At 40.5% G+C, this 12,811-nt stretch overlaps 2 protein-coding genes across 6 annotated transcripts; one reads left to right on the top strand and one right to left on the bottom strand.

The window, feature by feature from the left end:
• Positions 1 to 384: 384 nt before the first annotated feature.
• On the bottom strand, positions 385 to 7,183 carry LOC125474944. Of its 5 annotated transcripts, none has more exons than XM_048579197.1 (15): positions 6,546 to 7,183; positions 5,369 to 5,706; positions 4,657 to 5,294; positions 4,317 to 4,480; positions 4,096 to 4,156; positions 3,561 to 3,626; positions 3,261 to 3,346; positions 2,849 to 2,912; positions 2,357 to 2,569; positions 2,010 to 2,075; positions 1,840 to 1,919; positions 1,630 to 1,756; positions 1,444 to 1,507; positions 1,112 to 1,175; positions 385 to 739 (listed from the first exon to the last, which is right to left on the bottom strand). In XM_048579197.1, exons 2-12 carry the CDS (start codon positions 5,508 to 5,510, stop codon positions 1,642 to 1,644), a joined length of 1,695 nt encoding a protein of 564 aa, XP_048435154.1. In that variant the 5' UTR covers positions 5,511 to 5,706; positions 6,546 to 7,183; the 3' UTR covers positions 385 to 739; positions 1,112 to 1,175; positions 1,444 to 1,507; positions 1,630 to 1,641. The 5 variants fall into 5 exon arrangements, with proteins under 5 accessions (XP_048435154.1, XP_048435153.1, XP_048435152.1 ...); XM_048579196.1 differs by having other exon boundaries at positions 5,369 to 6,705; positions 6,865 to 7,183; XM_048579195.1 differs by having other exon boundaries at positions 5,369 to 7,183.
• Positions 7,184 to 9,493: 2,310 nt separating this feature from the next.
• LOC125474943 (armadillo repeat-containing protein 3-like) lies at positions 9,494 to 12,697 on the top strand. Its single transcript, XM_048579194.1, is given in 3 exon segments — positions 9,494 to 11,110; positions 11,113 to 11,715; positions 12,130 to 12,697. Coding segments are annotated over 2 exon segments (1,710 nt in total). The 5' UTR covers positions 9,494 to 9,966; the 3' UTR covers positions 11,679 to 11,715; positions 12,130 to 12,697.
• Positions 12,698 to 12,811: the final 114 nt, after the last annotated feature.

The following is a 12,811-nucleotide window of genomic DNA, read 5'->3' as shown; positions in this document are numbered from 1 at the left end:
GTAAATAGGTTCAAATACAATTTCCAAAAAAAATAAAGTATGCATTAATTTGATCTTGAACCCATGCACACGTAAAATTGAATTTTGATTTTAGTATAATGATTTATTTTGGTGACAAGATAAATTAAAGAAATGAAATCCTAGCCGAAGTGTAAATGAAGAGAAATTTTGTGCTGAGGCTGCCGCGGCAGGTAGCACATTTAGCAGGGAGTGAGACCTCGTCAACAAGGGTCCAAGGTTTCACCCCCTTACGATTGTTCTGAGGCGACCGCACTAAAGAACTTCTCGCAAATGTAAGCCCATACAAAATGAGGGTTCAATGAGTTAGTCTCTACGTCGGCCTAACCTCAATGAGCTGAGCTGACAAGATGTTGGACCTTGTTATTTTGGACCAAAGAGATGAATAGATAGAAGCATAAATTATTGCATTGTTTCTTAGTAATACAATCTAGTGACATCTTCTTCACTTGTAAGTGAAAGTTTCAGGTTCGAATCTCGTAAATGGTGAGTTCGATAAAAACTAGAACCAATTTCCTCATGAACGTGTGACATAAAACATACAGTGGAGCTCTATCTATTCTTTGCTATTTATTTTTGTTTAAAAAAAATATGAATCATGAGAATGCTGGTCCGTATACTCAACTTCAAGCGATGCTCTACACATCTCCAAATATCAAAATTTTCTGCTGGTAGTCTTCAAAAATCAAATCTTTGACAAAGGGTTGCTCCATAGCATATCCTACACATGAAGAAGCTTAGAGTTATGGTTATGCCGACACAGAATGGTAAAGAGAGAGACAAGCAACGAATGACTATGCCATGTTTTATGCTAACAAAGCCTAATGGCTCGTTTGGAAGTACTTTTAAAACAATTAAAAGGCACTTTAAAAGAAATTGTTTTTGGGTTCCAAAAGCACTTCAAGTGCTTTTCCAGGATTCACTTGTGTTTTACTAAGGATTGGTTCCAAAAACCTTTTCACTAAAACCGCTTTCAGCCATTTTAAAGCACTTCCAAACGAGTGCCTAAATTCATTACACTTAGACTTGTTTTCATTATTCAATCAGAGTGACATAGAAATAGTTGTGATTAGCATGAGAAGGAGATTCTTACTAGACACCAACTTTCCTTGAAATCAGCTTTTGAAGATTTTACCAGTGTCCGCGCTCTGTAAAAACTTGGGAAAAACAAAGTCTCAACGTATTTGTTGTCAAGGGGGAATCGAAAGAAGCAAAAGAATCCTGATAATGGAGGTATATAACTATAGAGGAATGTATTACAGCAGGAATATGCAAAGGGATTACAATGCAGAAAACCATGCTTAACTACAACAATGTTTTAACAAATGGTGCTATGCAGAAAACCATGCTTAACTACAACAATGTTTAACAAATAGTGCTGCCAGTGTGTAAGTGTGGTTGTGCTGCCTCTCAGGAATTACTTACATATTTATGCGAACCCGAAGCAGGGGCTACTCCCAAATTAAAAGGTGTGTTTGCCTAGAGACAGCTGAAAAAGTCAATCAGATAATCTTGTTAGGCTCATCTCCTCGAGTTGTAAAGCTGACAAACTAAAATTTACCATGACACGGAATTTGAATAAACAACAATTTTAGTATTTAGACCGTTTACCTCTCTTATGCTCTACTTATAGCCTACTTGTAGCATCAAATGGCGATAGCTCCGGCCACGCATTATACGCTGCCATTTATATCGTAGAAACTTAGGGAAACTCATCTGCATCCGTTCTTGGACAAGCCTGAAATTAAATAACTGCATAACTGACCAGACAGAGCTTCATGATCATGTTCTAGTACCTTCAGTTCAAGAACATTAGCTTACCATCTTACAATACACCGCTGAATGCCTCTAGATATGGGGCGAATGATGGACGGATCCCGTTGAGCATACAGCAAACCAACCTAAGAAATGATAAGAAATGCATGAGCTAAATATTAATATTGCAATGCATATCTATCTGCAAATGAATGAAATTGAAGAGACGTATCTACCTCCACCAATGCACCAGCAGAAGGATCGTCCATGATCTCAAGGCTACAGTCAGCTAGATAATTAATCTGCACCCAAGTAAAAAGTTCTTGAAAACAGTATTATAGATCTGATAAATGAAGTCTAAGCCATAAGAAATACGAAAGAACATAGTGCACCCAGCACATAGAGTATTATAGATCTGATAAATGAAGTCTAAGCCATAAGAAATACGTAAGAACATAGTGCACCCAGCACATAGCAAATGGTTAACACAAATTTTTACCGATATATTCAGCTAATTGTTCCAAGCGCATAACTAGTAGTTGTACCAAGACAAAAATAAAACAAGAAACCATGGACTACGTACTCCAAATTCTGTATTGATTAGAGACTGCACAAAATCCATCAGCTGAATCTTTGCCCATTCAAGGCACATGGTGGGATCATTTTTAGGTGGAGGATGTCTCCAAGGTGCCCCAAAGCGTAGTCTATCTTTTGAAATTTTTCCACTTCGTGCATCAGCAGCAAACTTTTGAAGGAGCCCCAGAGCTTTGTCCATGGCCGGATTCACTACAGTAATCTAAATGAATAGACTTGAATAGCAAGTAAGGCAGCACAAGGTGAACAAAGAATTATAAAATAAACCACGGTTGTTAACAGGCCAAGTTAGTGCGTACATTACTCTAGGAAATCAAGAATATGATGAAGTGAACTGAAATTCCAACAAGGTGAATTTGCAAGTAATAAATCATGAGACTTCCATACACTTATCAATGAACCAAAATGTAAATAGGACAACAAAGGTTCATGAAATTACAAGGATAATGAGTATGATGCATCATGCTCCAAAAAAACTTACTTGCAAATAAGCTAAATATGAATCCACAATGTCTTCAAACGTGCTATCTTTGTTGTCTTCTAACCTTCAGATGAACAAAAACGGTATTTATGTACTATTTAAAACTACATACAAATATAGTAGTGATTAACCATGTAGCATCAATCTTGGAAAAATTAGGGACAGGTTGATTGGTGAAGTAGACATAGATATTGCCTTTGCCCTTACACTTCCCTTTTTATGACAAAGTTATATTACTTGATTTCAACTGTGACTGATGAAAATGTGTGTCAAAGATGAAAGAGTTATCTGCACATAGTTGAAGTTATAACTAAGAGGTGATGCACATCACTTACGTGTTCAGCTTCTAGTTCATGTGGCATATATCTACATGATATGATATGGTAAAAAAAAATATAAATATCAGCCTTACTGTTGATAGTAATTGGCCTGCTTGAGTGCATAGAGCTCAAATAGGTGTCGTGGGTTTGGGCCAAACACCTCAGCAATCATTGACCACTGAATTTTGACAAAAATAATGCTAAAGGTCACGAAAATGTCCAGCATTTTGGGATATAAAGAAAAAAAATATGGCAAGAAAATGAAGAATCATTAGGAAATCTGATGGACCTAATTTCAGAATTAGTAGGAAAACCGATGGATTTTAATTTTCCCCTGCCCAATTTTACTGTACTTCAAAGTATGTTTATTCAAAATTAGAGAAGCGTATTACCTCTGAATTACTGAAATAATCAGTAATCATATGCAACTTAGCTTCCTGGGGACTCCAGCCAAAAGCCTGCAGAACAAACCAAGTTTAAACCCATGATAACCCCCAGCATCCTCACAATATTCCCAACTTGAATATGATACTTCTAGAACAGGCCCCGCAATGACATGACAGTCTGCAATGACATGACAGTCTAAGTTGTGTCGTGCCTGGCAGGGGGCTCAACATTTTCAATGGGTTGTGAGAGGAACAGTCACATGATAAGCTCATACAAGGCAAGAACACACTACGGACTCATACCCACGCACAAAATGTAGCAGATACAATTTAAAAAACAAAAACTCAAATCTAGTAGACCACGTCCCAAAAAATAAGGAATTGAACATGATGCAAGTCACTCAACAAATGTTCCCATGCTTCATGATTCACGCTTAAGGTATTAGTATGTCAACAGCTGAAAAGAATAGTTAGTGTTTGTTCCTTTTGGTCAATGAAGTAAAGGCAGATGCAAACACATGTAGAATCTCAGTTTAAATACCTCACGAGAGATGAATATGTCCGGAAATCCAAAATCCATGTAAGCTTGATATGAATAGTAACTGAAACAAAGCAACATAAATTAGAATTCAAACAAGCAAGAAAATAACTTGAAAAGTGGGCAGTTGCAGAAGTTTAAAAGGTTAATTATCAACCTGTGACGTAAAACTGTACAAGTGATATGATGTTAAAGAAACACAAATGGCTAGAAATGATTCTCACCTATCCGATGTCACGAGTACAACAGGAAAGCATCTCTCATTTGCACCTAAAGCAATTATTCTCCATATTAGACTGTCATGGTACATGGATCCACAGACTGATGAATTCTCATCCAACAGAATCGCATTCTTTAAAACTTCGACATTGTTAATAACCAGCTTAGGCTGCTCCATATAATAACAACCGTCAGTCAATTGGAGATTCATATAACACAACACTAATCAAAGTCCTCAAATTTACACACCTAATTTAAAGCATGATTGGAACTTAAGAACAAAGCCTTGTATGCTGAACATAGCTTACGATTAATTCCACTACCGAAAAATGTGAACTTTATTACCTGGAAATGATCAATTTCAGCTGCTTGTGACAACAACTCCAACAACAAACAAGGCCAATCAGTAATAGAATTTGCCAAAGACCTCGAAAAGCCACCGGTCCGATTCAAATGTGCAATTGCATTAGCCCTCCAGCTTTGCTGCTGCTTAATCACCTCCTTTGCCAATCTCAATGCCACAACGGCCTCCCTATAATACGAAGCCTCTTCTAACGGAACATTCTTCTTCTTCTCGGTCAAACCCAAAATCCCATCAATCTCTTGGACATTACATCGAGCACTTAGCGCGAACACCGCCCGATCCCACAAAACCGACCCAGAAACTTTCTCAGAAACCGCATTTTTGGAAGCACCATTTCCGGAAATAACGCGTCGGAGGGCGGTGTTAAGACCGTGCCATTTGCTGAGAGTGGAGAAGATTTGATGGGAGCTGATGGAACCCAGCTGGACGCCCTTGTAAGCCATGGATTCGAGGCAGTTTTCGAGCTTGGTTCGGCAATTGGGCAAAGTGGGCGGGGGGCAATTGTACCATGAAGCCCATGGAAACGACTGATTGAACCGCGGATGGTGGTCTTTGATGGACTCGGCGAAGTCGACGTAGCCGGTGAGGTGAGGGCCTTTGTTCCACTCCCCAAGCAAACCTGGAGAAAGACAAAGTGTTAGAATCTAGAGAGAGAGAGAGAGAGAGAGAGAGAGAGAGTAAAAGGGTGATTACGTTCGCGGATGAGGGTGGTTTTGCCGACGCCTCTGGGGCCGTGGAGGATCAGAGGCTGAGGGACGCGGTGGTGCTGGGCGTGGTTGTTGAGCACGGTTTCTAGCAAAGGCCGGGGGATGATCTTCCATGGTTTGTTCACCATTTTCTGAGATTTGTGAAGCTCACTCACTTTGTGTTGATCGTGGTGGAAGAAAGGGGTATAAGGAGGGTTTTAGAGACCAAACAAGGGCGGCCTCCGCAATCTACCTGAAGAACTGTTTCTTTTTTTTTTTCCCCAATTCCTTGATTTGGCTTGCTTTTTTCGGTTTCTTGTGACCAAAATGTTTCACAATAATTACCTACGTGTGGTAAATTTTGCTTAAGTCAATTCGTCATGATAGTGTGCTCGACTTCTTGTTTATTAATTCGATTTCTCATTTTTATACATTGAAGCAATGACAAATGCGAGTTAAGTCATATTATAAAAATAGCATGCCTAACTCATCATACTCGAATTTGAATCATCATTCTTGTACATTGAAATAGTTAAGAGTAACAAAAAACATAAGTGGTATTCTGTTGTATTGAGTTTTTATTCAAAGTTTACAAGGGAGGACAAGATTCACTCTGAATTTCACCGTCCGAAGTCTAAGGATCACGTAAGTCAGACCACTCAAATTGAATCTGAAGGTCCTCATTAATTTATTCCGCTGACTCACCTTAAACAAATTAAGGGTTTCGATTTCTCTTTCACACGAACCAAATGCTCAGATTTCTTGATCCTTATGCTGTGGACACCAAGGTTTGGAGAGGATAGCTTCCTTATCAAATACGTGTTCAATTGATGTCTATGTATTACAATTTATTTTTATTACAAAAAGTTTAGCATATATCTATATATGACATGCATTGCTAAATTTAATGATTGACCATGCTTTTTTAAACACTTAAAACGATCATTGAATGACAATGATAACTTCCTCCAATAGATCGAGGAGAGGACTGACACTCTTCGTATTCGACAACTACGCACCATGAGACTTCAACACATAACTTTCTCTAATAAAACAGAGATTCAACGCCTCTACACAAAATGATCATTAGCGAGGAATTCGAATTTGAAACAGAGAAATATCACTTGATAAGAAGGTAGTTTAGCACACCTATAATCTTTAGTAGATAATTAAATTATATGTACCTCATTTTCCCATGATTATTTGCCACAAACAAATAGTCTAAGCTTTAGGACACCTTTGACTCACTCCCCTCACCCAGATGGTTCAACCCATCCCTAATTTGGAATCTGGATTCTCTCCGAATTCTCATTGTGAGGATTCTTAGAGATCAATCATTTATAACTGTTCACCACACATCATATGGTTGAAAATCATTATTCCATGAAGAAAGAACTAAAAATTCAATAATTTATGATTGCAGAATATATCATGAACGACTATAATTGATTAATCTGTATGATTCTCACATGAGGATCGGGAGGGGATGGGGCAAGAGTATACCTGTAAACAGAATCGGGTTTATTGAGTTTGGATCAGATTTAACCCGATCCGTTAAGTTAACGGATCACTCAAACTCAATCCGTTAAGTTAACGGATCATCCGAATACAACCCGTTAAGCTAACGAATCACTCGTTTCACCGTTAACAATTTTTTTTTTCTTTTTACATTCCATCCAATCTGCAAAATGACTCCACTGCTTTTTGCTGAGCTTGATGAAAGAAACCTGAAGAGAAACAGAAAGCTGTCTTCTGGTTTAAGAGAGAGAGACAAATCGGTGCAGTCCGTACAAACTGCATAGCGTCGGCTGCTCCAAATTCAGCTACCTGACTCTTCCTCTTCAGCTCCGTCAATCGATTTTGAAACCCAATCCCACCACTTATACAAACCCTGCCGAGTACTCCCCCCTCTCTCTCTAGGAAATTAACAGAAAATGAAAATTTAAAGTTCCAAGCTTTGTTTGGATTGTTAATTTGCACGAGGGGTGGTTCGGTATGGGGATACCATACCGAAACTAGTATCCCGAATCCCAAACCGAAAATATTCGGAACGGGAATTTGAAGACCAATCCTAAACCAAATTTTCGGAATCCCGAAATATTTTCGGATTTTGGACAAATCGGGAATCCCAAATTGAAATATGAAATTATGAATTGTTCTTCAAATATATAATTCAAGAACACATTCATGAACTAGGAATTTCATTTCATTCACACTACCATTTAATTGAACACTAGCATGCTTGACTATTTTTATCATAGTCAAAATTCAAATTAATTAAACCCTTTTTGCAATCTGTTGAGAGACAAAAGAATCAAGCATTCTGAAATCATCAGCCTTAGTAGCAGCAATAATAATATCCGCATGAATATCAAACAGAATATGAAAAATATGCAAGGTGTAAGGCATTCCAGGTTGCCGAGTATAAATTAGAAACTACTAGCATCAATTATAAAAGAATAATATATATATGTATAAATATATATATATATATATATAAAATAATAATTAATATTATATATTTCGGTTTGGTATGGGATTCCCGAAATATCGAGAAGCCAATCCCGAATCCCATACCGAAATTTTGGGATTGGTTTGGGATAGCATCCCGAAAATTTCGGGAATTTCGGTTTGGAAATTTTTGGTTTGGGATCGGGATTTTTTCGGTTTGGTTCGGGATTTTCGGGAATTTTTTCCACCCCTAATTTGCACTGTGAAGTTTATGAGATCGCAGACAACTTACTGGTAAGATGAGGGAGATAACCGAAGCTAGAAGGGAAGGAGCACATAAATCTAGAGCAATGCGTGCGCGAGAAAGAGTTGTAAGGGACCTAAGGTTTTTCTATTAGGACTATTGAAATTACACAAAAGTCCTTAATAATGAGTGTTAACGGATTTTTCAGGTTCACCTAAAATGATCTGGTATTTAACGAGTGATTAACGGGTTGATCCTATTAACCACCCGACCCATTTATCACTCACCCAAATTCTAATTTTAACGGGTCAAATCGGATTAAAAATGTTAGGCCTAGGCAAGAGACTTGGTGGCATTAACTAGAAAGAAATATTATTTAATTGTGAAAATGCTACATACCATAATTGGATCCTTGATTTGTTGGAAATTTTGACTCGGACCGTGCTAATTGGGTTTGAATGGACCTCGCTAGTTGGCCTTTATATGATACCTATCGAAAATCCTTTTGATTATTCTGTTTTCCATCAAATCATATAAGTGCTGTTTAATACACATTTAAGTCGCATGTCATTGATGCTAAGCTAGGTCCGACTAGCTTTTAACATTTTTTAAAACCTTGATAGGATGGCAGTTGGCTTCATAGCTGAAGTCATTAGAGTTCTCCTATGCTACACATCAGTGTAACTGAGCGACTTATTCTGTATCGTATCATTTAATTTCAACTTAACCTTGTTAAGATTTCTTATTTATTACTGTGATTTAGTGGTTTTTCTCTTCACTTATAAGTGAGAGGTCTTAGATTTGATTTCTGCCAAAAACGAATTTGAACCACATTATTATGACCCTTCCATTATAAGGTTTAGCGTACTTCCCCACTCTTTAGAGTATATAATATCGTTTATTTTAAAATTAAAATAAAAAAAATTCTGGTAACATTTCATAAATTTAAAAGTAAATAATAAAAATATAAAATCAAAAATGAAAAAAAAAACCCAACGAGACACCCACCCACGCCCGACAACCAACCAACCACCACCATGCCATCGGCACCACCCCAAACTCCCACTCGCCGGCGCCAAAGCCTCTCTTTGGCTTATTTGTTTTTTCTTTTCAGTATGTATTTTTCAATTTACTAAAACTTAATGGGGATTAAGTTGAAGCTCAATGAATGACATGTGCCGAAAAATAAGACTATTTTAGGGACAACAGACCCGCTACTCTCACTTCGTAGCTTTTTTGTTAGTCTGAATGGTGGTAGTTATAAATAGGCCAACGCTAAATTTCTTTTCAATATCATTGCAGAACATGTAAATATTTTTGTTCTTTTTTTTTTTTTCAAAAAATATTTCTATTCAAATATGATAAAAAAGCACTATGTTTGGAAAAGAAAATTCTTAGTTGAATAAATCAGGAGTTTAAACATCACACATCCTAATTGCAATTGGCATCCACAACCACAAATGGAGACAAAATGGAGACGAAAACTCAAGGTCAACAATCATCGTAAATTACGCGAGAGAAAAACTCCAAGAAAAAAAAAAACAAAACTGGGAGTGCAGACTAAAGCCGGACACCACTGGCCCAGGCCCATTACCCTCGGAGTCCCACCCGCGTCCCGGTAGTTAACCTCCACTCCAGTCGTTGCCCAAAATCCAGCTTAAAAAAAAAACTGCCTCTCACTTCCTTTTCAGTTTCTCTCTCCTCACTCTCTCTCTCTCTTCATTGTCCGCCATTGTTGCTCTCTTCCCCACACTCCCCTCGATCGCTTCGCTTTACTTTTCTCCTTCCTCTCATTTTTCTTTACTTCCAAGCATCTCTCTCTCTTTCTCTCATGCAGTGTTCAGCGGTGCCCGAGACAGACCCGAACCCGACCCGGTTCTAATCCGCCCCCCCCCCCCCCAACTTCCCAAATGCATCGCGCCGCGGCCGCCGCAAACCCACTCCAAACCCTCCTCGACCTCATCAACTCCACCCTCTCCCTCCTCCTCCGCTCCTCCCTCACCGTCCGCTCCTTCGTCGGCCGCTGGACCGCCATCCACTCCAAGCTCGCATCTCTCCACTCCTCCGTCGCTGACATCTCCGACTCCCCACACTGGGCCCAGAACCCCCTCCTCCACACCCTCCTACCTCAACTCCTCTCCACTCTCCAGCGCCTCACTGCCCTCGCCGACCAATGTACCGACGCCGAGTTCGCCGGCGGGAAGCTCCTGATGCAGAGCGACCTCGATATGGCTTCGTCTTCCCTCTCCAATCAGCTTCGCGACCTCGACTTGCTTCTCAGATCTGGAGTCCTCCACCAGTCAAACGCCATCGTTTTGTCGCACCCGGCTCCCGGGTCGGATAAAGAGGATTTGGGCTTCTTTATCAGAGACCTCTTCACCCGGCTGCAAATCGGCGGCGTCGAGTTCAAGAAAAAGGCTCTTGAGTCGCTCCTTCAGCTCCTCAACGGCGACGACAAGTCGTCCGGCCTCATCGTCAGAGAAGGTAATGTCGCATATTTGATTCATTTGCTTGATTTCCACCACCAGCCTTCCGTCCGCGAGCAGGCTATCTTCGCCGTCTGTCTCCTGGCCACCGCGGACGACGAGTCGTCGCGCAAGGCAGTGTTCGAAGAAGGGGGTCTGGGTCCTCTGCTGAGAATACTCGAATCCGGGTCGACCCATTTGAAAGAGAAGGCTGCGATGGCGGTAGAGGCGCTCACCGCCGACCCAGAAAACGCCTGGGCCGTTTCCGCCTACGGTGGCGTCTCAGTCCTCATCGAAGCCTGCCGATCTGGGTCTCCGGTGACCCAAACCCATGCTGCCGGAGCCATTAGAAATGTGGTCAATGTGGAAGAAATCAAAACTGCTCTGGGAGAAGAAGGAGCCGTCCCTGTACTAATCCAGTTACTGCTCGCCGGCACCATCACCGCCCAAGAAAAATCAGCCAATTGCATAGCCATTTTAGCCTCCTCCGACGAGTATTTCCGAGCTTTGATCATTCAAGAACGTGGGTTGCAGAGATTAATGCATTTGATTCAAGATTTACCGAATTCGGACACATTGGAACACGTCCTCGAGCCATCACATGGCTTTCAGCTTCAGATTCCTGCTCTAAAATCCTCTCTTCTTCGACGATTTTCCTGATTCAGCTCGGCGAGTTCATAAAGCAGGGGAACACAACGCTACAGCAAATCTCAGCCTCCTTACTCGCTCACTTATTGGTTAACGTGAGCGATGGGAATAAGCGAGCGTTGGGCAGCTGTATGGGGTCGTTGGTAAAGCTCATGGAGTCGCCAAAACCGGTGGGTCTACAAGAATCGGCGGCCCAATCGCTGGTTTCGCTGCTGACGGTCCGGTCGAACCGGAAGGAGCTGGTGAGGGACGAGAAGAGCGTGATGAGGCTGGTCCAGATGCTGGACGCCAAGAGTCACGAGATGGTGGCCAGCAAGTTTCCGGTGGCGGTGGTCGCGGCGGTTCTCAGCGGAGGGAGCGGTGGTTGCCGGAAAAGGCTGGTGGCCGCCGGAGCTCACCCGCATTTGCAGAGACTGGCGGAAATGGAGGTCGCCGGAGCTAAGAAAGCGCTGCAGAGACTCGCCGGCAGTAGGCTGAAGACCATCTTCTCGCGGAGTTGGAGGGAATAGTAATTAACCGGGAGAGAAAAAACCCGCCAAACTAAAGGTCAGTTTTGGACTTTTTGTTTTTCCTTAGGATGTTTGACTTGTGGCTTTACGACTTTGACCGTGACGTGTCATTCTGCTATCCAATCCGCGTGTGCCATGCTCACACGGCAACCTGGATTTCTCTTCGAGGATACCACCTTAATATTCTTTAGAGTATCAAATGACAATTCTACCCTTCACCCTAAAATTGTGAAAGATTGTAAAAAAGTGCGGTGGCCCACGGAGCCTAGTGGGCCCAGTAGTAATTTTACTGCTGAGGTGTTGAGTCCCAAGAGTCGTATATTTTCAATCCATCTGGAAGGTCCAATTTTCACATTTACAGCTAATAAATTTTTTAACTGCATGACTCGTGAGCTTAGTGAATATTGGCTGACAAATCAAATTTTGAATTTTGTCTGTTGGTAAAATACAGAGGAGGAAGGAGGAGGAAGCAGGAGGGAGGAGGATTTTCTAACCGTCCAGGGAATGTGAAAGCTACGTGGCTTGGACAAAGCAACAAATACACACACATCTTATACCCAACTTTTTTTTACTTAATTACTCGTATCATATTATATTTATTTATTTATCTATCTATCTGTCACTAAATCAAGCACTAATTAAGCATGTTATGTATTAATTAATTAAAATATCCTAGTATATTGTATTGGTAAAGAAAGAAGAAAGAGCATGGATGCGGTTTTTAGGGAGTATCCTCGTTTTGCTGTTCCTTTTTTTGTAATTTAATGTTATTACTTGATTCACTCGGTGAAAGCTGTAAGAGGGGTTCATTTCATTATGATGTTTCCTTTTTTTTTGTTGGGTTGTGTTTTTTAATTACACCCACCGGTTTGAGAATGTAGATCCTTGGATTTGTTGTATCATTGGCATGGAATGTCACGGTGATAATGTACTAATTTAAGTTGCTCTCGTTCTAGAGAGAAACCTCTGCTATATTTGTAATGGACGTGAATTTAACATGGGTCTTGAGTGTTACTTAAGAAAGAGTGCAACTCTTTTTGTGTGTTTTCTTTGTGGTGAATGGTGATGTTATCCGGGGATTTTCTATGGTCTCTAGAGTATCGGATGTTTCGGATTTTTCATCGTTACATCTT

This window comes from the organism of the source record quoted next, unplaced genomic scaffold, assembly GCF_019419815.1.
Source record: "Pyrus x bretschneideri cultivar Hongxiangsu unplaced genomic scaffold, Pyrus_bretschneideri_v1 Contig13, whole genome shotgun sequence".
Taxonomy (NCBI): Eukaryota; Viridiplantae; Streptophyta; class Magnoliopsida; order Rosales; family Rosaceae; genus Pyrus; species Pyrus x bretschneideri.
This window is presented reverse-complemented; position numbering and strand designations above follow the sequence as displayed.

Coding starts and splice junctions, on each gene's coding strand:
- LOC125474944 (XM_048579195.1), bottom strand. CDS start 5,510: ATGGTGAACAAACCATGGAAGATCATCCCCCGGCCTTTGCTAGAAACC. Junction 4,481..4,656: donor CTGAAATTGATCATTTCCAG/GTAATAAAGTTC, acceptor TATATGGAGCAG/CCTAAGCTGGTTATTAACAA. Junction 2,076..2,356: donor TAATCAATACAGAATTTGGA/GTACGTAGTCCA, acceptor ACTTGGGTGCAG/ATTAATTATCTAGCTGACTG.